The sequence below is a fragment of the Musca autumnalis genome, unplaced genomic scaffold (genome assembly GCF_047663935.1).
Source record: "Musca autumnalis isolate F117 unplaced genomic scaffold, ASM4766393v1 scaffold_5, whole genome shotgun sequence".
Classification (NCBI taxonomy): Eukaryota; Metazoa; Arthropoda; class Insecta; order Diptera; family Muscidae; genus Musca; species Musca autumnalis.
Genome location: NW_027412088.1, coordinates 142,640,111 through 142,664,836, shown reverse-complemented (window position 1 = coordinate 142,664,836; position 24,726 = coordinate 142,640,111). Strand labels below are relative to the sequence as shown.

Below are 24,726 nucleotides of genomic sequence, written 5' to 3'. Positions count from 1 at the left end.
TCAACGCATGGTCGATGGTCGTATCCTGAATCCGACCACTAACTACAACAAGATATTGAATGTAACGTTCGGCAGACATTACGCAATCTTCTCCTATTTGCGAAAAGTAAGCAGCACTTGGTGTGCTGACAAAGAAACATTGTTTGCCTCTTATAATGCAATAGGCCGTCTTTGGTCAGCCATGTGGCGTCAGTGCATTATTCAAACCTGACACCAGTAGACTATCCTCATGAGGAGACGAATATTTTACCGGTACTTGTTTGGGTGTACTGCCGGGAGCATTCCTTACACGATCTAGAGGAAAGGCTTCGCCACCCAGGCATGTCACGAGATATCTTCATTACCTGGAGAGAGACAGGCCCAAAGGTTCAAGTAAGAACGTCTAGATCAGAGGTGACCAAGAAGAGAACGACAAAAATGTGAATATATTTTATAAAACGCAAGTATTGAAAATGTGTTAGTAAATTCCCAGCAAACCAAATGTCGTATATCCGACACGTCTGAACAATTTCGGAAGCAAAATCGTTCAGATTTCGTTCTGATTTCTAAACGATTTTTTCGGAGGGGAAATAGATCAGATTTTGATATCAGAGCGAATGTCGGAAATAAATTTCCCAAGGATTTTCTCCAGATTTCTTTCCGAAATTATGTCAACCACTTCATACAACTTTCGTTAAGATATCGTTACGATTTCGGATCGGACGTAGCGTCCGAATTTTTTTCCGATTTCGTTACGATGTCGGTATTATTGGTTTGCTGGGTTGGTAGGTCAAACAAGCTGTTGAACAATGAAAACTTTTGTTCTCTTTGTTACGCTCTTTCTTAATAATCGTGTCGTATGTGTGTAAATTGCGAAAAACTTGGGCACCACCGTGTCGTACGTGATCGCATATGCTCTAGATCAACGAGCCTATCAGGCTATATCTAAGTCGATATAGCCATGTCGTTTGACAGTATATCCGCCCGTCCGTCTGTTTGTTGAAATCAAGATACAGCTCGCAATACTTAAGATAGAGTTTTATAATTTGGTATTGAAGCTTCTATTACTCCTAGCATGTTTGGCATTAAAAATGGGCTATATGGGTCCACGTTATATCAAACGGTACATTCCGATTTTCGGTATTTTGAAGGTTGAGGTCTCAATAATCAACCGAAATGGCTGAAATTTGGCATATAGTCTTCGTTGGGGTATAACACTTTCCACCTGAAATTTGTCGGTATAGGTCCACGTCTTCATATAGTCCCCTTAGAATGGTTCCTCCCGATTTTCGATATTTTGAAGGTTTCAGCATCTTTATCAAACCGAAATGGATGAAATTTGGTATTTAGTCTTCGATGGAGGTATAAGACGTTTCAGATAAAAATTATCGGTATAGGTCCACGTTTTCATGTAGCCCCCAAAGAATGGTACCTTCCGATCTAACCGAAATGGCTGAAATTTAGCGTTAAATCTTCGTTGAGGGCATTCAACTTTCTACCTGAAATTTGTCGTTATATGTCCACTTCTTCATACAGCAATACAGTCCGTGGTGAAGGGAATAAAAAGTTGGGACCGGCCGAACTAACGCCGCTCTTACTTGATTTAAATATAAAGTATTTTGTGGCAAGTCCGTACTAATTAACATAATCAACTACATTGTTCCAACATTTACACATAGTAATATTTCTCTCAAACCTAATGCAAGTTCGTAGATAGAGTTATGATTCCATTAGGTTGTAATAAGAAGTGGTGCAGGCCATTATTTAATTACTATTCTTATGTAAAATACAAAAGAAAACGAGACAGACCCATGGTTCCTTCTAGGCATATACATAGAATCCACTTCTGAGTCGATTTATGCATGTCCGTCCGTTCGCAACGTACAAATCGCATTTATTGTCCGATTCAGCTGAAAATTGGGTAATATTAATTTTTTATTCATAGGAAGAACGCTATTGCTTTTGGTGAAAATCAGTTCAGATTTGGATATAGCTCCCACATATATTTTCGACCGACTTCACGTATTTGCTGCACCAAACACGCTATATATACCCAATTTTATTGAAATTTGGAATGTGTGACGGAAGTTGGCCTACAAATAAACGTACCAAAATATATCGGAATCGGTTCAGATTTGGATATATCTCCCATGTATTTTTTCGCCCGTTTTCACGTATTTGCTGCACCAAACACCCTACATCTGTCCAATTTTGATGAAATCTGGAATGTGTGAAGGAATTTGGTCTATCAATAAGTGTACCGTATTATATCCAAATCAGTTCAGATTTATATATCATCCATATACATATATTTTACATATTCACAGTGGTGTAGGGTATCATATAGTCTGCCCGCCCGACTTTGATCCTTTCCTTATTGTTTTAAATGCGGCATTTATTATATATTTCTTACTAATCTGAAATCCCTTCCCTTGGTAAACATGATATTAGATATTTTATAACTCGTCTCGCCTCTCTTGGAATCAGAATGTTCAAAAAATGTATGGAAATTTTTCCAATAAGGAAAGTTTAATTACATAAACTCGCATTTTGCAATCTACCAATATTTTCTTTAATACGAATTCCATTCCCACATAAATATATTCAAAATCTAGTAAATCTTTAGCGGTGAATAATTTATCAAAAAATATGATCTCATGACACACTTTTTACTCCTTTTTATGTTATACTTTTTCTTTTCTCTTCTCTATGTTTATTGATTCCATTCCATTATTTATTCGTCTAAAAAAAATGTAAAAATATGTATTAGCATTCCCTTTTGATGCACATTTCGAACACCTCAGTATTTCGAATGTTTATATTTTAAATAAACAAATGACCTTGACACCAATTCATATTTGAAATGATTTGTCATCTTCGACATGTTGTAAAACAAAAATAAACTCAAGACATCTACTTATTGAGATGTATCTAACAACAACAACTGAATGGCCTACAACGATTTTAAGTACATACTTTTGTGGGGAATTTCCTTGTTTATAGTTGAATTTTTCATATGAAAGAAGCTGTAAAGTTTATAAGTATTCATTTGAATACGAATACAGTATTATAATATGAAAATAATTTTAATAATTAATTTATGTACAAAACAAAAGACTTAAGACACGAACTAAGTGTACGGGCAATGCCTACATCATATGTGAGAATAGTTTAACACTAAAATTTAGATTCTAAAACGTTATGTATATCGTAAGGAAAATTCCATACAGCTAAACTAAGTCTATGGGCAATTCCCACGCCATGTATAAATAGTTTCTCACCAAAATTTCCATTCTAAAAAAATTAAGCATATCCTAAGAAAAATTCCAAAGAAATAAATAACAGCATTTAAGTTACAACTTCTTTACAAATTTATTTCACAAACAATGTAGTTGAAATGTGATAGAAAAAAAAAACAGTCAACCGCAACAAAAACTATAAATAATGAATCGTATTTAAAAATCATTTAATTTAACGATGCTATTACGTATACCAAATGGCAAATCATTAATCAAGTGTCAATACACATGCAAAATTTGTTGTGTAATATTGTCTCGACACTTATCAAAGTAGCGGTTTTAATTGTTAACAGAAAATTAGTCATTGCAAAAAAAAACAATTTATGTGGGCATTATTTCAAATAATAAATAAATCGAAGGTGATTACAATAAAAGAAAAAAAATTAAATATAGGGATAGATAGATTGGTATTTGACCACAGTCGACAAACTACATACTTACTAATTTAAAGCTCTACAGGTATTCTTGATTAGCAGATTACATGTTTTAATACACCAAATATAAACGCAGATATTTGCCATTAAAATAAAATTTTCAAAATATATGCTCTGTTGCAGAACCTGCAAGAAGCTACTACTTTTTACTGCGATAAAATTTTTTCCATTATGTTATCGAAAAAATAGTAAAAAAATAGAAGTTTCTTGCAGTACTGGAACAGGCCAATAATAAAACAGAAATAATATAAAAAATAATTTACAGACTATTTTGAAAAAAAAAAAAACAAAAGTGTTTTATAATAAATGCACTAAAAATAAGTAAGAAAGTATCAGTCAGCTGTGCTGACAGAGAAATACCCTCAGCCATTGACCAAAAAAAAAAAAAATACTAAACCAAACCAAACACAATAATGATGGCGTATATAAAATATATTGATCTTGTATCACGAGTTTGCTTTAAAATATGTATGTTCCGTAATGTGGGGCTATACCAAATCATTGACATATACCAAAAATTATTAGTAACTAAACTTCTTCATAAAGAACTCGAAATGTTAAATTACGTTAAACTAAGTTTGAAAGACATTTTTGAAAAAGGTTTAGAGTTATCTTGCACAATAGCCATTTTAGTATGTGCCGACTGGGTTTTGGAGCTTTTGGCCATTAGCTGAGGAAGTATTGACTTACTCCGCAAAAAAATTGCACCGTTGTTAATGAGACCGCTAGAACAACCTACTGAAAAAAGAGTCAAAACGATGCGAGAAAAGCTCTTAAACTTCACTTTATCCGAATTTTGTGTGGGAGGTACCTGAAGGGGTGCACCGATATAGTATTCCATTCCATATTTCAAACTGACACATGACTGGATGAAATAATACGATCTGAAAAGTCTGCACCAATCAGAAACTCCAAGCGAGAATTATCTTGCGAATTTGCCATTTTGGTTGATGCCGTCAGTGTTCTTGGAGCTTTTAGGTCAATATCTCAGGAAGTGTTGACTTGCGCAAGAAAAAAAATTGCACCGTCGTAAAAGGAGCCGCAAGGAAAACTTACTGAAAAAAATTCAAAACTATCCGAGAGGAGCTCTTAAACGTCACTTTATCCGAATTTTGTGTGGGAGGTACCCGAAGGAGTGGACCGATACAATCCATATTCCAACCCGACTGACTGGGTGAAATAATACGATGTGCAAAGTCTGCACCAATCAGAAACTCCATGCGAGAATTATATTGCGGATTTGCCATTTTGGTTGGTATCCTCAGGGTTTCATGCAGCTTTTAGGGCAATATCTCAGGAAGTACGAACTTGTACCGTCGTAAAGAGAGCCGCAAGTACAGCCTAATGAAAGAAATTTCAAAACGATGCGAGAGGTGCTCTTAAACTTCACATCATCCGAATTTTGTGTGGGAGGTACCCGAAGGAGTGGACCGATATAGTCCATATTCGAACGCGATCTGTATCTGGAAGAAATAATACGATGTGGAAAGTTTAGACCAAATCGCTCGAGAGTTATCGTTCACACCATTTTACAGAAAAGGTATGAACTTTTGTGGGGGAGGTACCGAAGGAGTGGACCGATATGACCCATCTTCGAACTTAAACTAAGTTTGGACAAAATATTACGATACCCAAATTTTGGTTCGAATCGGTTGATCCGTTCGAGAGTTATCGTGCGCACCACCAGACAGACATGGCTAAATCGAATCCAAATTGTCGAATTTCGTCCAAACATACTTGGAATCTAAACCCGTTATTTCGATGAGGCACATTTTTGGTCGTATCAAAGTGAATATGGGCAAAACTGCCAATTATTTCATATTCCATTTCCAAAAAATTGAATTTTTTCTTTTCGCGCTACATGAACAATTTTTGGTACATAGGTTAAGGTTAAAAATTCCACAGTACAAATCCGCTCGCGAGCAAATTTTTGGTTGTTGCGGACAAATGTTATCGCAGTTTTACTTCTGCTTTTAAGAAAAAAAATGTTATAAAAACGCTAGTTATTTTATTGAGCACAATTGGCACTAAAAAGTTATTACGAAGTGACGTCATTTAGTAGATTGCATAATATTTGTAAAATTTTACTCAGCATTCGCGGAATTTACAAAAAATTGACAAAATTTGAAATGTAATCCGAATTGTTTGAAAATATAGGTCCATTTACCCGTCAAGAATTAGAAAAAAGTAACAGTTTTAAAGAAAGACTTCATGGGGAATCAAATGAGACCAAACTTATAATCATCGGGATAGTAGTTAGGATATTATAGCCAAAATAAGCACATATTTGTGATACAAAAAACAAATTTTGGTTTGGAATAATAGTTTTCACATGCATTCTAGAGTTGCAAATATTGAAAAAATTCTATAGGAGTACTTCTTTTATTTTTCTTGAAACTCCCAAGAAAACGGGCGGATTTTGTTTTATCTACATTCACATAGAAGGTTTCCCATTGAGGAAAGGTATCAGGTTGTTGAAATAAGTTATTAGACTTCTTAAACGGAAATAGAGTTCAAATAAACCGCTTTAACTTATATGCATTATTAAAATATGTGTAAATCGCGTAATTATCAAAATCGTTTTGTCCGCATGTGATTTTGATGTACAGCAAGACCATATGTTTTAATTTGTATATATTTTTCAAAATATAATTTGGATGCTAAGATGTAGCATCGGCTGCATCTTAGCATCAAAAAACCTATAAAATATCGCTAATTTGCGCAAAGTTCATACAATTTCGTTCCGCATCAGGTTTTAGTGTCAGCATGAAAATCTGCATCGATATATACCTATTTCAAGGCAATCAGTCAAGAACCGTGGATGTAGCATCACACACTATTTTTGGAATAAAATGAATGTAGTTCCCTCATGAGTGAAGTTTTTAAATCTCTGTTTCCGCAGAAAGGAAGATGCTGCACTAGTTTTTTCATAGTAGTGCAAGCGGCCGACAGAATACGCGATAAAATGCGCGATATTTTCAAAAACAATATTAGGTGATTTTCCTACCTTGGAATTTCTCCTATCTCGCGTTTTAGTAGATGGATTTTAACGAATAATGATTTATAAGATCCGCAACGTAAAAATCCAAAATTTGCAATCATGCACGAGTAAATCGAATGCCAATTGAACAAATTAGACCCGAAAAATATGATTTTTAGAAATTTGTTCGCACAAAATTTTCGTATTTGGATACAGATTTCTCTAAAGCTGTGTAGGCTACATTCACGACACATATATCAAATAAATCAGAATCGTGAGTTCTTCATTCCTATATATGATTTTTTGAAAAACCTGTTTGCGGAACGAAATTATAAGAAAATTTCAAAAAACACTTAAAATCTGGCTTCAAAATGTCAGCATCATTTAATGGTAGACGCAGATCAAATTTTGAGAAGTTATACACTAGTGAGATGATCCTTATTTAGTTGCCTTCTACTTTTACTTTAACGGGAAAATCGTGAAAAGTGTGGTTTAATCACAAATCGAGAGAAAACAAAAAAAGACACGTTGGCTTCAACCCATTTTTACCCATTTTTTCACATAAATATAGCCACAGCTTCCACGCAAATCAATTTTGAAGGCCAATATTTTTTGCCAAGTCTAAAAACATTTCATTTTATCCAGAAGCATGTAAATTGTACAATATACAACCACAATTCGCGAGTTATAAACGGGTAAACCTTGGCTTCAACGATGTTAAATTTTCAATAATATTGCCCATATCCCCTTTCTAGCCTAAAGGCTGAGGGTGTAACTAGAAAATAATTTTTCTTTTAGCCTCAAATAAGTATATTCTTCTTCATGATGGGATAAAACGCTTGCCATTTATTGCAATTTAATTTTGCCGACATTTTTAAATTAAATGCTAAGTTTTTTTTTTTGATCATTTTAATTTTTAATTTTTTTTTTTTAATTTAAAAATGCTTGATTTTGGTTTCATGTTCTTGTATTGTCATCCAAATCCGAAAACTGGGCAAAGTTTTAGATCGCTTGGCCAACTGCAACTATGACAAAAATAAGTTACTAGATTTGGACAATACAGAAGGAGTGACAGGCAATAAAGCAAGTTAAATAAAACACTCTAAAAATTGGGAGAGCTTAACGTCTTTTGCAATACCTGTGATATTTGACATTTGACACCAAATGGCGGTGGAAATAAAATTCCACCCATTTTCTATATCTCTAGTATTTGACCTCTTTTGGCAACACAATTGAGAACAACTTAAAGCTCAGAAGGTCTTCTGGTCACTGTTATTGACATGTCCCAAATCAAAGCTGAAATATTCGTCATTACAATTAAAATCCAAAATATATAAAAATGTGCTGGATTAGGAACTATTGCGACGTCTCCGCCGTCTGGACACCTACGAACGCCTAATTTGCATCATTGTAAAGGTGGAATACTTTCAATGTAAGACTTTTTTGAAGTATCCCTAAGAGAAGCGGCGATGTTTGCATAAGAATAAAACGTTGATTATTTCCCCTCCGACGTTTTTTGTCTATTCCACTTGGGTGGAGTTTGTGAACATACGGGCACTTATGAAGAGAGGTGTGGCCATTTCGACATTTCTTGGCCCATATATCGGGAAGTATATTGTTGGAGTCACGATCACAACAACTATCCGCTATTTAAATTATAAAATGACCAGAGAAGCTACAGAGAAGCGTTGCACTTTTTTGAAGAAACTACCTCTAGAAATGTGCCGACACCTTCTTTTTTGAAAGTCACTCAATCTCACGATTCTCAATTAGGCCTTAAACTGCACTTAATTGAAAATTTTGTACTTTTATGAAGGAAGTGCCGGATGTAGTTATCCGATGTCCATCTTTGAACTTGATTTACCGGAAGGAGTGAATCGATATACCCAATCTTCTTTTCATGTAAGTTTGGAAGAATTATTACGATGTGCGATGTTTGGATCAAAATGACAACCCCTCGAAAGATATCTTGCACACTAGCCATTTTAGTTGATGGCCGTAGATTTTTTAAACCGTTAGGGTAATTACCTCAAGAAGGGCGGACTTGTTCCCTAAACAAATTATACCACCGTAATAGGGCCTGCAGGGACTACCAACTGTAAAAAATTCGAACCAATCCGAAAAACGATCTTAAACTTCAACATTTTCGTAAAGGAGAAAACAGACGTATTGGACCGATATAACCCGTGTTCGAACCTGATATATATCTCCAGGAAATACTAAGATGTGCAAAGCTTAGACCTAATGATGAACTTTTGTAAGGAAGTACTCGAAAAAGCGACCAATATCACCTAGCTTCGAACTTGATTGGTTGATCCGTGGGGGAGTTATCTTACGCAACAAATGGCCATACATACGGACAAGTGGGGCTAAATCGAGTCCAAATTGTCAGAACCGGCGACTCTTAAAATATTTGGGTTCATATTAGCTCAATGATATAGGACCTACTGTTTATCGCCGAGTTCGAATGGCGTGTCTTAAGACACCACTTGTAGAGAAGTTTTACATGGCTGAAATACTCAGGAAATGTAGCCAACATTACTGAGGGGTATTTTGTAGCGGGAGTACCCTGCCCTTTTTCAGACTTCGGTAACGGAATGATTTAACGTTCCTGATGACATTTGCAACATCATCATTGTGAATTATGGTGGTTCCTCCTCGGCAGAAAGACATGTAATCGGCGTAGTACATTAGTATAGTCTGTAAGGAATATTCTTCTCTAAAGACTGCATAAAATAAATAAACTTGCGCACCTCTTCCGATCAGTCAGCGTAACGTCGTCGTCTTCATTTTTCAAAGCTTTACGAGTGACTTAACCGCTGCACACAATTCACTTATTCCGGCTCCAATGGTTCAATTCTTTAGATATTTTAGCCATATGTTCCGCGTATGCCCACCGACCAAACTGTTAACTTCCAGTGTTGACTCCCTGACTCAGGGGTGGCCTTGGCAATGCTCATCACGCTCATTTCGTTCATATTCGAGCGGCTACAGATGTGATGCTGTCTCGGAAAATGCAGTTCTCCGAAGCGGTGATTGGTGAACTCAGAGAAACAATGCCAATTAGCTTTCCCATGATTGATGAAAATGTGGCGTGATGGAGTCGGACGGTCTGCTGATTAAGACAATTATGTCGAAATGGTCTAACCAAGCGAAACGACGGGTAGCTGGCTGACGTCATTTATCAGACCAGGTGACACGATGGTTATATCTGGCGATCTATGACACTCTCCGCCTATTCTGGTAGGAGCGTCCTCATTGACCGTGAAAAACCTAGAGCTATCAATCTGCTCAGCCAGCACTATACCCTTCTGGCCATTACCTGAAGCCGAATGCCACAACTCATGGTAATCATTAGACTATACGGTTATGACCTTCAAAAGTGGGCTACACTTAGGCCTATTGCCTTGAGTACAGTTATTTATCGGCGGGATGCGCACGTTAAGCAACTCTACCTCGACAGTTCCACACCTGTAGCAGTCAGGTACATTCCATGTACCGGTCATTAGAGCGAGATAAGTATGTATTGAAGAGCACGGTGCAATAGGAAAGCTATTTCCCCACCTCCACTTCTGGTGCGATCCTTCCTCAGTACGTTGTTAACCATCACAACACTGTAAAGTGCAGCTGTTATTGAGCTTGATTCTCCGGTCGCAGCGGTGACATAAAATCCACTATTTCCTCGATTTACCTCAGTGTCCATTGCAATTGCATTGCTATACGGATGCATTTTCAAGGATTGGAACAGCAACGGCTGGTGTTAAGAGCTGCTATTAGGGGAACTCGTATCAGGAGCATGCAGCATCTAGTCCCTGTCGTAGTCACTCACACGCCCAGCATCTATTGCATCACACTCAAGTTTGAGTGTAGTGGTTGTGAATGTGAATGTAACAAACCGAGCACATCCATATTGGTCATGGGTTTTCCTGATGATTCAAATACAAACATATATATGTATATATAAGTGTATATATGAGGAGGCAGCCGCAGGCCGGACCACGGATGTTGTGTGCTTCTGTGCAATCAGGTATCGAACAACCCATCGCCGTGGAATTGCTTAGATGGGTGGATAGCATTCTTTTATTTTGGTGAATTACTTGTCCGCACACTTACATTTGTCGGAAAGTTGGACTACCTTATACTTCCTTTAAAGTAATCTGATCGAAATCTGATCCGATTTTCACAATTTCTTGTAGAGTTCTTTATTAAATGCAGATTTGGCCACATACAAATTACTATGGGAACAAAGATCCCTCTGGTAGCACGGATCGCCATAAAATTTCATATATAAGGTTTTTTGATCAAATGGAAAAAATTTAGGGGGTTTAGGCGTTTCAAAAAAAAACTTTGTCGTTTTTTTGGCCGCCCTAATATACATTTTAGACTCCACGTGTGTTTGGTCGAAATCCGTCCGTCTGTCGGACTAGCTGGACCGCACGATAAATCTCGAACGGATTAACCGTTTCGATCCAAAATTTCGCCTTTGCGACATTTTGTCCAAGCTTAGTTTGAGTGGACCCATATCGGTCCACTCCTTTGGGAGGTACCCAAAGGTACCCCTACAACATTTCGGAGAAGTGCAAGTTTTTTCAGGGGTATGTCCATACATCCTGAGAAAATTGTCCGAAAGCTTAAAAAACACTACAACCACCTTACGTAGTGTAAGGTGGGCACGACAACTTTCGAACTGGATATTGGGTTGTTCCAAACATTGAATATCGTAATATTTCTGCAAATCTTAGGTAAAGTTCGAAGATGGTACTTATTGGTCCACTCCTTCCGGTATCTCCCCCACTAAAGTTCAAAAAATATTCGATAACATGGCACGTACGATATCTCATAAATGGATCAACCGATTTGGTCCTAATGTCGTGATATTTTGTCCAAACTTAGTTTAAGTTTGAAAATGGGCCATATCAGTTCACTCCTTAAGGTAACTCCCACACAAAAGTTCAACATTTTTTGTTTAATTGAATTTTAAAGTCTGTTCGAGGATCCTTTGGAAATTTTTACCGAAGGTACTCCTTGTGATCCTGTTTACAGCGATATTATGTTTTTCGTAATAAATTCCATGCTTCCTGATACAATGGTTCAAAAGCTCTATCTATCGAAAGGAATAAATGGACTATGTCGGCAAAACCGACAGATATTTTTTACTTGTTTAATAAGGAACTTCTACTATCTGATACAATTAACTACTAGTTGGCACCATGGAATCACGTCATCTTTATTTCCACATGACTTAAGCTGTCATAACACCAAAACAAAAACAATAACTTAGAAATAAGCTCTTCGGTTAAAGAATTTGTAATTAAAAAATACATGTGCTAACTAACACCGTAACACACAGACATACTATATCAGAGAGCAGACGATATTGTTTGTTAACAAATTAGCAGTCATTAGTTATGAGAAGGTCAGACCCACAATAGAATTCGACCGTTTTTTGTTTTACATAAATTTTGCCTATGGTTTTTGCTATGGTGCGAAACAAACAAAACAAAACGACGATCATTCCAAGGAAATAAAAATTAAAATCAAATTTTATAATTTCTTGGTAATATTCCATGTGTGCGGAAATAAACAATTCAAATAAATTATTGTTATTATTAATTATTAATTTATGTGTGTTCTTTTTCTTCTTCTTTTACTTTCAGCAAACAACCGTTTTAGTTTAAACCGTCAAATTGGCTCCTCCAACAAATATCAATTACAATATGGCTGTCATGACTGATCATGACAGAACTCATGATCTGGAGTTCAAAACTCCCATCACTGACATAACCAAAGATGGCAATGATGCTGGCACCATAGCCGAATTCTTTGCCCATAAAAATGTATTTGTGACCGGCGGCACTGGTTTCTTGGGTACTGTTTTAATAGAGGCTCTGTTGGATGCTACACCGGACATAGGTACCATTTATTTGTTGGTACGCGGAAAAAAGAATTGGGATCCAAATCAACGTGTTAGGAAGTTGTTGACGAAACCGGTAAGTTGATGGTAATATTAAAATTAAGTTCATTTGATTTAATAATAGCGGGTTCTTCCTCGTAACAACAATGTTGAAAAAACACAATATTTTTGTTTTTGTAGTCGTTGTTTTAAATAAATGCCCAACCCACATGTCCACTAATTAACCTTGCATGCTTGTCTTAGGCCTTAACATGTGATTAAATTTGATTAGATTGTTTAAATACCCCACCCAGAAATTAAACTAAGAAATCTCACACACACACACCTTCCAAGCCAAGCAACCAAATCCATCCATTCATCCCATGGAGCAAACATTGAGGCCTAAATTTCACAATTATCTTACACAGCAGTGACAGACAATTTATAATGACAATAATGGCTTTAATAGAAGAAGAAAAAACTCTACAACAAACGACAAAATAATAACATAAATAATAACAACAACAAAGGCAACTTAATACAAACTTACATACACAGAGTGTAAATTACTTAACCCCCAGCATCTCTGTAGGTTCCCTGAATTAAGTTTTTTCTTTCTGCAGTCGATTTGATTGCAGCAATTTATGTGATCTTCTGCTTCTTTTACGCCATCATTGTCCCATCTCGAGTGGCATCATTTTTTATAGCTTTTTGTTGTTTTTTGTTTAATATTAAAGATAGTTGTAGATATTTCAAAGGTAGCTGTAAATTTGTTGATTTTCTTCTTAACAAACAAAAGACTTAAGCAACAAACTTTGTTGTTAAATTCATTCAAACCAAATCTATAACCATTTGAAGACAGTTGTAATAAAATAGATTTGGAAACGTCAAACGTGAGAAACTCCAAAAAACCCTTAAGACACGAACTTATAAAGTTAATCGCAGATAAATAAATTTTGAAAATTATGATGCTTTTATAACTGTAGCTTTTATCGATTGTAATCCAGTAAAGATATTACATACTTTCCGCTACTTTATCGTATTAAAAGAATATACAATGTTATTGCCTTCAATATGGCTGTAAATTTGTTAAAAATTTCTTTAAAAACAAAAGACTTAAGCAACAAACTTAAAACGACAAATTGTAAATACAAGAAAACAAAAGACTTAAGTCACAAACTTGTGAAACGAAACTTAATCGGAAAATAAGACTCTTAAGAAATGCATACATATTTGAAAGATATATATTTTTTTCTTTATATCTGAAGACGAACAACTAAAAACTAATCAGTCGGCTTTGCCGAAAACTAATTATTACTGTACAAAAAAACAAAACAATAACTGAAGAGGTGGACCTAACTGTACAGATAATTTTTAAAATATATCAAATTCCAAACGAGAAAAAAACTACCTGTTAGTTAATATGTTAACTATTCAACAACTCCCAAACATAGACTAGTTTTTTTAGTAATACTCAAAATATTTTACTCTATGACCAGGTATCTATCTGCCCCTTGCTTCTCAAGGCACGATCTTATCTATCTAGCTTACAATTTTTCCGTGGCTAAGGAAGAAGTTCATACCTAGTATAGAGATTTTAAACGTTCAGATTATGTCACAAATAGACTGGAATGAGCTATATGCGTTCACTTCTGTCGATCAACAAGTCAGCTTTCTTCAAGAAAATATTGTCAGCCTTTATAACGCTACGGTTCCCATTAGATATTTGAAGGCCAGACCTCAAATAACAAATCTTGGTCCAATTCTAGAATTAAAAAACATATAGAAGATAGGGATCTAGCTTATTCTAGATGGAAGCGGTTCAAAACACCGGAGTTATTTGAGGAATTTCGATATGCACGAACTAATGCTAATCGTTTAATCAATGCTGCGAAAAGAGAATATTACGCTTTGAAATTCAGTTCAGCTATCGGCTCGAAAAGAAAAGAAAAGAAAATCTAAATCTTACACCACTTACCAAGGGGATTTGCATGATCTAAATAAGACATTCAAGAAGTACCGACTGTACCTGCAGAACCCTCTTTCTATGGATCTATTAATGAACACACGGATAACCCAGTATACGGTACAGGTTTTGAATTTGGATGTGTATCTCTAGACGAAGTACTGAAAAATGTTTCAAGTGTGAAGTCAAATACTATTGGCCTTGATGGCATTGACCCAAAGTTTGTGCGCATTTTACTTCCTAATGTTACAACAAAAATCAAAGCGATTCAAGAGCAGGTCTTAAACTGAATTTATCCGAAACTTGTGTGGGATGTACGATGAAGTGGACCGAATATAGTCCATATTGGAACCTCAAGTGTGTCTGGTGGTTTTCCGAACATTTTAGAACTTTTGTGGGGGTGGTACCTGAAGGAGTGGACCGATATGGTTCATCTTCGAAATTAAACTATGTTTGGACAAAATATTACGAAAGCCAAAAAGCAAAGGCTATAGTCGAGACTGGGGCTACTATTTGGGCTTCGCAATATTTTGTTCAAACTTAATTTAAGTTCGAAGTTGAGCCATATCAGTGCACTCCTTCAGGTACCACCCCACAAACTTCGAAAATGTTCGGAAAAATCGTGCGCAAGATAACTCATGAAGAGAGTATCCGATGTGGTCCATACTATGTACATCGTGAAATTTCTACCAGACATAGATGAATTTCTAATATGGACTCTTTCAGTACACTCCTTCGGATAAGTTCAGTTTAGGACCTGCTCTTGAATCGTTTTGATTTTTGTTGTAACAACTTGTATTCGCTGCACCGCCTTATGACGGTACAAGTTTTTTCAAGGGCAAGTCCATACTTCCTGAGAAAATGGGCCGAAGACTGTAAAAAGGCCTACGGCACCAAGTGTAGTGTGGCTGGAGCGCATGGTAACTATCGAACGGATCTGCCGATTCGGTGAAAAATTTGACCATCGTAAAATTTTGTCGGAACTATAATTTCGAAGATGGGCCATATCGGTCCACTCCTTCGGCAACCTCCCACACAAAATTTCGGATAAGTTCAGTTAAGGACCTGTTCTCGAATCACGGTACCTCCCTAAAGCTCTAAGCTATGCGGTGACCAATTGTAATGACCTGTGGGAACGATATATTGGTTGCGTAGCCGGCAATCTATGCGATATTGTCGATAGATGAAAGTTTTAATTCACACAGGCTGAGGGCATATCTCTTTCGGCAAATCAGACTAATACGTTTTTACTTTTTTTTACACTTCCCTCGCTATTAACTCGAAACATTCAGTGTTATAATTATCTCCTCCCTTTGGGATTCCTACCCCATAAACGCCTTAAATTGTAAGCTGGAAACTTCCAACTTCTTCTGTCGCATACCAAATTGTCATTTATTGATGCGACCATGATCACAGCCCGCCGTCATCCAGCAAATCTTCGCAATCTACTACAGTTATGGGTCATTTGTCAAGGAACAACACGCTACACCCCACGATCCATGTACAAATACAGAGAAGAAGAAACTCAACAACTATTGTGATGTTTTATATCGACGCAATAACAACAATACATTTAAGTAGTAATACATTAAGTAGTAATACAAGTGGGTAGAATACCCCTATGCACCCATTTAACCCGAGTAAAGTACCAGAACGCAAAAATTTACCATTCCGGAAACAGAGAAGGAATTCACAGAAAGGGTGTCGCTATAATAGTAAAAAGCAACATAGCGGCCTGTGTTGCTGGATATGTTCCAATTTCTGATAGGGCGATGATGGTAAAAATATCAGCAAAACCTATAAACATGAACATAATTCAAGTATATGCGCCAACATGCGATAGCGATAACGACGAATTGAAACAGTTTTATTGCGACGTTGAAAATTTATTAAAGATGACAAAACCACACGACATTACCATAATCCAAGGAGATTTTAATGCTAAAGTTGGGCAAGAAGAAACAACAGGAATCACAGGAAAATTTGGCCTAGGACATCGGAATGAAAGAGGAGAACGGCTGATACAATTTTGTCAAGAACACCGTTTTAAGATTGGGAATACTATGTTTCGCCTCCACCCAAGACGGCTTTACACCTGGAAATCGCCGCAAGACAATAACAAAAATATTGTTTGAAACCAAATCGACTACATTTTAATAAATAAGCGATATTCCTCCTGCATAAATAAATAATCTACGTACCCAGGAGCAGATGTTCCCTCGGACCATAATCTTCTGTTGTGCAAACTACAGATAAAGCTAACTACCATCCGAAAGAAAACACCAAAGCGAAGAATTAATATTCAAAAATTAAATGATCCTTCCACTAAACAATCCATGAAAGATCACCTTAATGCAGAACTATGCAATATTGATTGAGAAGATGTCGAAAATCTATGGAACAATGTAAAAAACTCCGTGAATATCATAACCAACAATATCCTTTGAACCACAACAGCTAAAAGAGAAGACACATGGATGACGAACGAGATACGCGCACTTCGCATAGAAAGGAGCCAATATAAGAACTCAAATTATGAAAAATATTGAGAAATTAACCAAGAAATAAAAGTTGCAATTCGTGCCGCAAAAAATGAGCAATTAAATAAACAGTGCCAGGAAAATGAAAGACTCCAAATCCTACATGACGACTTCAATCTCCACAAAAAGTTAAAAGAGGCATCTGGAATATATTCAAAAAGATCATCTGCATTTATTTTCGACGAGAATAATACAGCCATATACGAAACTTCAGAGAAGAAGAAACACTGGGAAAAATATATTAGAAGTCTGTTCACAGATACCACAAGAACAGAAATGCATAACACGAGAGGCCCTACTTAGCTTGAATGTACTTATACAAAATTGCCGCGATATACAAAAGGATGTATATATATGTTTTGTCGACTACGAGAAGGCATTCGATACGGTCAACCATGACAAATTGATGGAAATTTTGATTTCAATTGGGTTAGAGGATAGCGATATAAAATGCATCAAAAACCTATACTGGCAAGGGTTGCGTACTATCGTTGCAGGGTTACGTACTATCGCCCCTTCTGTTTAATTTATACTCCCAAAAAATATTTGAGGATTCAATATGTGCGAAAAACATCGGAATAAGAATAAACAACACAATTATAAACAATATACGTTATGCCGACGACATCACCCTAATTGCAAGCAGCCTCGCAGGACTACAAAAACTAATAGATGCTCTTGAACATGCCAGTACGTCATATGCCTTAAAAATTAATATAAAAAAGACAAAGTTCATGATTATAAGTAGTAGGGGCATCGAATCCAACACTCCTTTAAGCATCAATGGTACTCAAATAGAAAGAGTCTCAACATTCAAATATCTCGGAGTTCAAATTAATGAAAACTGGGATCCATCAAAAGAAATAAAATGTCGAATTGAAATGGCAAGAAACTCTTTTCATAAATTTAGAAAAATATTAACGAGCCATGACATAACTCTGGAAACAAAAAAAAACGATTTGTAAAATGCTAGATATGGTCAGTACTATTATACTCGGCAGAAACATGGATACTAAAAGCAGCAGACGAGAGAAGACTGCACTCGTTTGAGATTTGGATATACCGACGGATCTTGAAGATATCCTGGACAAATCACATCTCAAATAATGAAGTACTGAGGCGAATGAATACCGAAAATCAAATTATCAGAACTATAAAGACGAGAAAAACTGCTTATTTGGGACACATTATGCGAAATAGAAAATATAATCTCCTCCAAGCTATTATAAGAACCAAAATTGAAGGTCGCAGACCAAGAGGAAGACGAGAAATAACATGGATGAAAAACATTCAGGAATGGACAGGACACCAAGATGAAATAAGCCTTTTAAGCGCCGCAAGAAACAGAGAACTAGCTATAATTGAATGAAATGTTTTAACTTTATAATATGTAATTAAATAACTCTGTAATAATTAACATTGTATGATCGCTAATATCCGAATACGGAATTGCAAATAAAGAAGAAGAAAGTACCTCGCAAAGGAGACTGTCTATAAAATCCGACAAAGTGACAAAGTAGTTCAAAAATAACAAAGGTGAACCCGACCGCGGAGTATTTAACAGAACCTTGAAATTCTGAAAATAAATCCCTACTAGAGTGAAAATTTACTTACCTCTTCTAGGCGGATCTTAATTCAAGCGCGCCCCTTAATACTACATATAAAAGGAAAGTTTTGAGGACCTAATCGAATACAACAACATGTCCACGAACATTTTCATAAAGGGAAGGAGAAGAATATTCTTATATCAATTAGTGCTCCATGATTCTAATTTTAGTTCATATTGTTATTGGATCTCCGTATTATCGCTTTTTCATTAATACCGCATCAAACTGATCGTACCATTGGTCTCCTGATGAAGGCCTTTGGTATCCAAGTACGGATTTTGCAGTTATTTGAATGTATCGGGTAATACTTTATCATTGCACTAATATGGAGAAGTGCTTTCATTAAATATCTGAATAAGTTAAGTGGAGTGTTCTAAGGTTGTCTGTTGTACTGGCAGTTTTCCCATGATCTCCAGCGTACGTTGTGCCATACTTTCATACTTTATTCACTAAGTTCAATCTGATGCTAACCGTTGCTGCTGCAAGAAAGTGGTTTTGGTTGGAATTTGCTCATCTTACATGGGATCATTATTTCGATGTATTACAGTTTTTTAAAAAGACAGAAACCAATTAGTTAACTTTTCCCAAACCAGGTTGTAGATAACATTTAAAGTGACCATAGACCATTACAAACGATGCTGTGATGTACCAGCAGAAATTTACTCTACCGATCATAATAAAATATTTGATATCCATATTTTGGTCATCTTATTCATCATCAGTACATTTAGTTTGATGTCTCATCATAAAACGGTACTTAAATCATAATTACCCTAAAAAAGGCATTCAACTCTAAGTAAACTGTTTTAAATAGCACAATTATAAGCGTTTAATTGCAAACAAATGAGATACTCTAAAATGTAACTTAATGGCAAACATTAAACGATGCTTAACAAACTTTACTGTTTATGTAAAGAAAAAAAAAACATTAAGAGAAAAAAGGTAATTTTTGCAAGCATTCCAAAAACATAATTTTGAATATTATGTAGAACTATGTACAACGATGGTTAAAGTTGAAAATAAGTAAAAATATGCCAGTCGGAATTCAGAATTCTTTTTACTCTTTACAACCCCATCGCAGAAATTTAGAATTTGATAATAAATGTATTAAAATCAAGGTAGCCAAAAATACATCAAAATATTTAAAGATGCGGCAGTGGCGTGCTTCTGAAGACAACCATTTTTTGTCTTTCCGAAAAATTTTGTTTTTTGAAATTTCCGAAGAAGAAAATAGTCATTTCCTTAGTAGGTAGGATAGTTGTCTTATTTCTATACAGTTTACACATTGAACGGATACAAAAGTTCAACACTTTTGATATACAAGGCCACTTCGCGGATTATGTCAGAAATCCAATAGCGGACAGTCATTGTGATCATGGAAACATTACAATTTGTCCTAGAAGATGGTTAGTTAGGTTTAAGGATGCGCAGCCAGCTTATAACCAATGAGTGCTTCAATCGGAGACCTTCGGGCCATTGTGTTTATCCTGTGTAGGATAAAGATGACAAAGAGAAGATTCCATGGTTATTGTTTATTGAAATTGATAGTGAAGATGAGGAAATTTCCGGAACAGAAAGAGAGTAAGGAACAGGTAGTAGTTAGGTTTATTTGTCATGCCATGATATGTTTATTTTCAAATTTAAAACAGGGTAACGGAATCTATGTCTCATAGGAAGGTGAGAGAATCTATCTCGTATCGACCCAGTTGTCGGTGTCTCCTTGTGTGCAACGATAGGGACCTGCAAAGTAGATGCATCTACATCTCCACACAATCTACAGTGACGGCAACTTCAAGTTATAGATCTACCTAATAAGCTCCACAGTGATCTTCATCCCTAACTAATCGAGTGAGAGAAGGGAAATTGTTCAAAAATGGGAGATGATAGGCCACATTGCTTTGTTTCTAGGTTCCATAAGTCATTTGAGGTACGCCTTCTCAAGGTAGAAATCACAAAGTTTGTCGATGTAGCAGCACATCGGTGGCCTAACAGATTCATCAATTGGCAAATCGATCGACTTAGAGCCATACCGAGCTAGTTCAACGGCTAATTCGTTTCCATTATGTTGCTATACCCTGGAAGCCAGGAAAGCTTAATCATATGGCGTACATACAGAGGAGCCCTTCCACAATTAAGGATACCTTGTGAGTCGATGGTCCATGACTCGAGAGCCATTAGAATCACATACCAATTAACATATATAGTCACTGGTCCAGTGAGACTAGTTAAAAGTCCCACTCTGGTGCTTTCCTGACATTAATGATATCTGCTTGAAAGACGTTACTATTATCTTTAAACTTAGATGATTGTTTGATTAGTAGATTTTCGCAATAAAGACGCGCCAGTGCCTTAATCCATCTCGGATCCTTTTATATATATTACCAAACCGTCCAGAGGAGAATTACATTCAACCCAAAGGTCCATGCTTGGAATAATTACTGAGGGAGAATCAAAACTGAAAGAGGTGGCCATATTCCTCGCAGCTTGAAACTGAATCATGATATCCGGAGGTTGACGATCCAAGATTGCGTTCAAAAGAGATTGATGTTTGCTTTTGATGCATCCGTTCAGCCCTTTGCACTATAGTTAAACTTATATAAGTGTTTGATAATTGGATTTTCGTAATAGACACCGACACCTCTGCCTTCCTCCATGTTGGATACATCTTTATATATTTCCAGACCGTCCTTCAACCCAAATGTCGCTGCTTAGAATAATTACTGAGGTTGAGTCAAACCCGAAAGAGGTGGGCATATATTCGCTCGTGATTACTGTCGCCCGATTCCTTTAAAACCTTCGCATGTCCAAACTGTGAAACTCGCTGACGTTCTTGACTCTCGGAGCCTAAAATCGTCCTCGCAGCTTTAAACTGAATCCGAATATAGAGAAATTGGCGATCCAGGAAAGGGTTCAAAGCAGACCTGAGGCATCTCCAAACTGTGAAAAATCGCCACGTTCCTGACACTTGGAGTCAAAAAGCCGTCCTCGCCACTAGAAACTGGACCAGCATATCCTTAGGTTGAAGATGCAGGACGTTCAAAGCAGGACTGAGAGGTGCTATTTATTACACCAATTCACGCAGTCCTTTGCTCACTTGATAGTTTGGAAAGTGGTGCTTTATTTCCAAGTGCCTGCCACAAGACAAGTCCACCATGGGTTGAAATGGGCAGCACCCCGATTACGTAAAACCAGTGTTTGACTTGTGGTCTGTGTTCTCAACTTCTAAAAAGGAATTCTTGCCAAAATAAAGTTCAACAAGACCTTTCTTTGTCCGTTTCTTTATATCGTTTTTTTCCAGATCATGCATTGGTCCAGGATTGTACCGATGTATTTAGCTACGAGAGATAGTTCTAATGCAACTCTATCCAAAATTGGTGGCTGGAAATCGGGAAGTTTGTGCTTCCTAATGAATAGTACGAGATCCGTTTTCTCTGGTTTCACTCCAAGACCATTGTGATGACGCCAGTCTGACACTTATACCAAAGCACCTTGCACCATGTCCGTCTAGGTTACGGTGACCAACCGTACTCTATTATAGAGGACAGTACTCTATTTTAGGTGTCCGTACTCTATTTTGTCAAAGTACTCTATTTGTCCTCTATTTTCATCATATGTACTCTATGTCCTCTATTTTTGATTTGTTTTACAAAAACATGTGAATACAAAGGTAATACAATGAAATCCGAGAAACCTAGGTAGAAATTTAACCAAATATTGTCGCTGTTGAAATGAAATCAGTCGTTTCATACGCATCGTATAAGGCCTGTACAGCGGTCGTATTTTTTTTTAAATTTCTTGCACCAATCGTTACGGAATCCATCGATAAGAAGCCTTTTTTCGGCCAGTTTTTCATGCAGTATGGAATGTAAACCGGTGAAAGAAATGTCCAAGGATGCCTCTGTCATGGCGATCTTGCATTATCAGTTTACTCACGGCTTCAATGTTTTCTGTCACAACGGGAGTTTTTGGACCACCTACTACTTTCTTAGCTGAGCAAGCGTTCACTACGATTGAATTCATTAAACCAGTTTTTCACAGAGCTATGTCAGTAGTCATACGTAAAAAGTAAAGTAAATTCAGTTTTTGGGATAGAGCTCTACGTTTTTCACGGCCAATGCGGACGCCCCTTCCAGAATTAGCGGCAAGTGTCGTTTCTCTTGGAAGTACAAAGTTTGCCGTAAAATATATTGATTGTTTGGCAGAGAGCGGGAAGGATAGAGATCCTCTACAATCAATTTCACAAAAACTCAATTTACTTTACGGCAAACCTTTAACGTGTCTACCAACGTTTCGGAGTCGAGCCATTTTTTCGGGAATATGAAACTCTAATTCGATTGTCATGGAATTTTAAGTTTGCTTTAGAGTATTAATTGGATGAAAAAAGTTCTTGAAATTCATTTTTGATAAATGTAGAAAATAATTTCTCGACTCCAACTGACTATAAGATGTTGCTTCATCGCGTAGAAAACTTTAAAAAATGGTTGGGCGAAAATGTTCACAAGTAAATTCCATATTTTTTATGCAAATTAATTCTTTAAGTCCTGTAAAAAAACGCAATACGTGGTACGTCAAACCGTATTGAGTACGCTTATGTAGAAAATGTTAAGCTTTTCAATGGAAATGGTAAATGACGCCTGACATTGTTGTCTAGCCCCGAAACTTATGTAGTATCCCTCGTGTGTGTACTCTATTTTCATCCCAAAATATTGGTCACCGTAGTCTAGGTTGATAGGCCACTTAGTTTTCAATTGGTCGAAACAAACAAGAAATTCGTTTATTACCAGAAGCCTGAATAGGGCTAAGAAAACTCCTCCTTGTGGTGTACTTTTCTATGGAGCTCTCTACTATTTGCGCGTTCATGATCCTGATTTTCAGCATCTTATCAATCCATTTCTCGAGAATGGAGGAAATTCCAGTGCTGTTGAGAGCATTATGGATTTAAGTTTTACATTACTGGAAGCCCCTCTATATCGTGAAAAGCTGCCAAAGTAAAGTTTGAATTTTTCACATTCTCTCAAGATCCAGTAACCTTTTTAAAAAGAAATTCTTCTAATTGGTATCTAGCCTTTCGGAAATATGTGATTCGGCTTCCCCGCTTTGAGAATGTTCATCACCATTACCTCTTTCCATTGACCAACTATGTACGAGAAACTCAGACAGGTCTTAAAAATCTCTGTCAGGATTGGTAACACCTCTACATTCAGAAGCATAACTGGTACCACATCCGGCCACGGCAATTTTTAAGGTTAAAAGCTGTTGAAGTGTTGGGTTGCTAGTTAATCTGTCTAACAGCTGTTTATTCCCTTCAGTGCAGGATCGATTGTGGCTTTCTGTACGCAAGTCACCATCAAAATCGATGCAAAAGTGAAAGAGAACTCCTGATATTTAGATAGAATCTTGCGAAACCTGGCACCTTTTGTTACTCCCTCTATAGACTCACTAAAGCTGAACCATGTCTTTCGCTTAGCAGTCTTGATTTCACTCTTCCTAGAGGAAGTCAATAAATGATTGAATCGAAAGGCCTTCGGCCGGTATTTAAACTTTCACCCCTTGGACAGATACAAAAATCTGATAATCGTTCAAAATATCTCCGAAATACTTTGGACGTCATGTGCGCTATGTGTTCGTGGACATTACTCCCAAAAAACCTGGAGTTTGAGAGTTATCTCCGAGTCCACTATTCTTTTTATCTTCTAAGTTATTCCAACACCAAGGATAATGTATTTACATCATCCGAACTATGTGGATAATGTACATACATTATCTAATGACGTGGAAAATGTATCTATATTATCCGGACAACGTGGATAATGTATCTACATATTCAAATTAACGTGGATTATGTATCTACATCAGTGTTCAGCAGCAACAACAAATTCAACCGCTGCGTTTGTGTTAGGCACACACACGAGATTATCTATCCCTCTCTAGATAAACATCGTGTGCGTTAATTCATTGCTAAAACAAAGAAGATGATCGGTGGTGAGAGTAACGTTCAAACTAACCACAATTGAAATTGTGTGTGTTC

At 36.6% G+C, this 24,726-nt stretch overlaps 1 protein-coding gene across 1 annotated transcript in view; it reads left to right on the top strand.

Moving 5' to 3' along the window:
• Positions 1-24,726, top strand: part of LOC141387349 (putative fatty acyl-CoA reductase CG8303) — a 55,401-nt gene that overhangs the window by 26,504 nt on the left and 4,171 nt on the right. The window contains exon 3 of the mRNA XM_073956920.1: positions 12,350-12,682. Within this exon, the coding sequence (XP_073813021.1) occupies positions 12,410-12,682 (273 nt within the window). The 5' untranslated portion in view covers positions 12,350-12,409. The remainder of the gene's footprint in view (positions 1-12,349; positions 12,683-24,726) is intronic.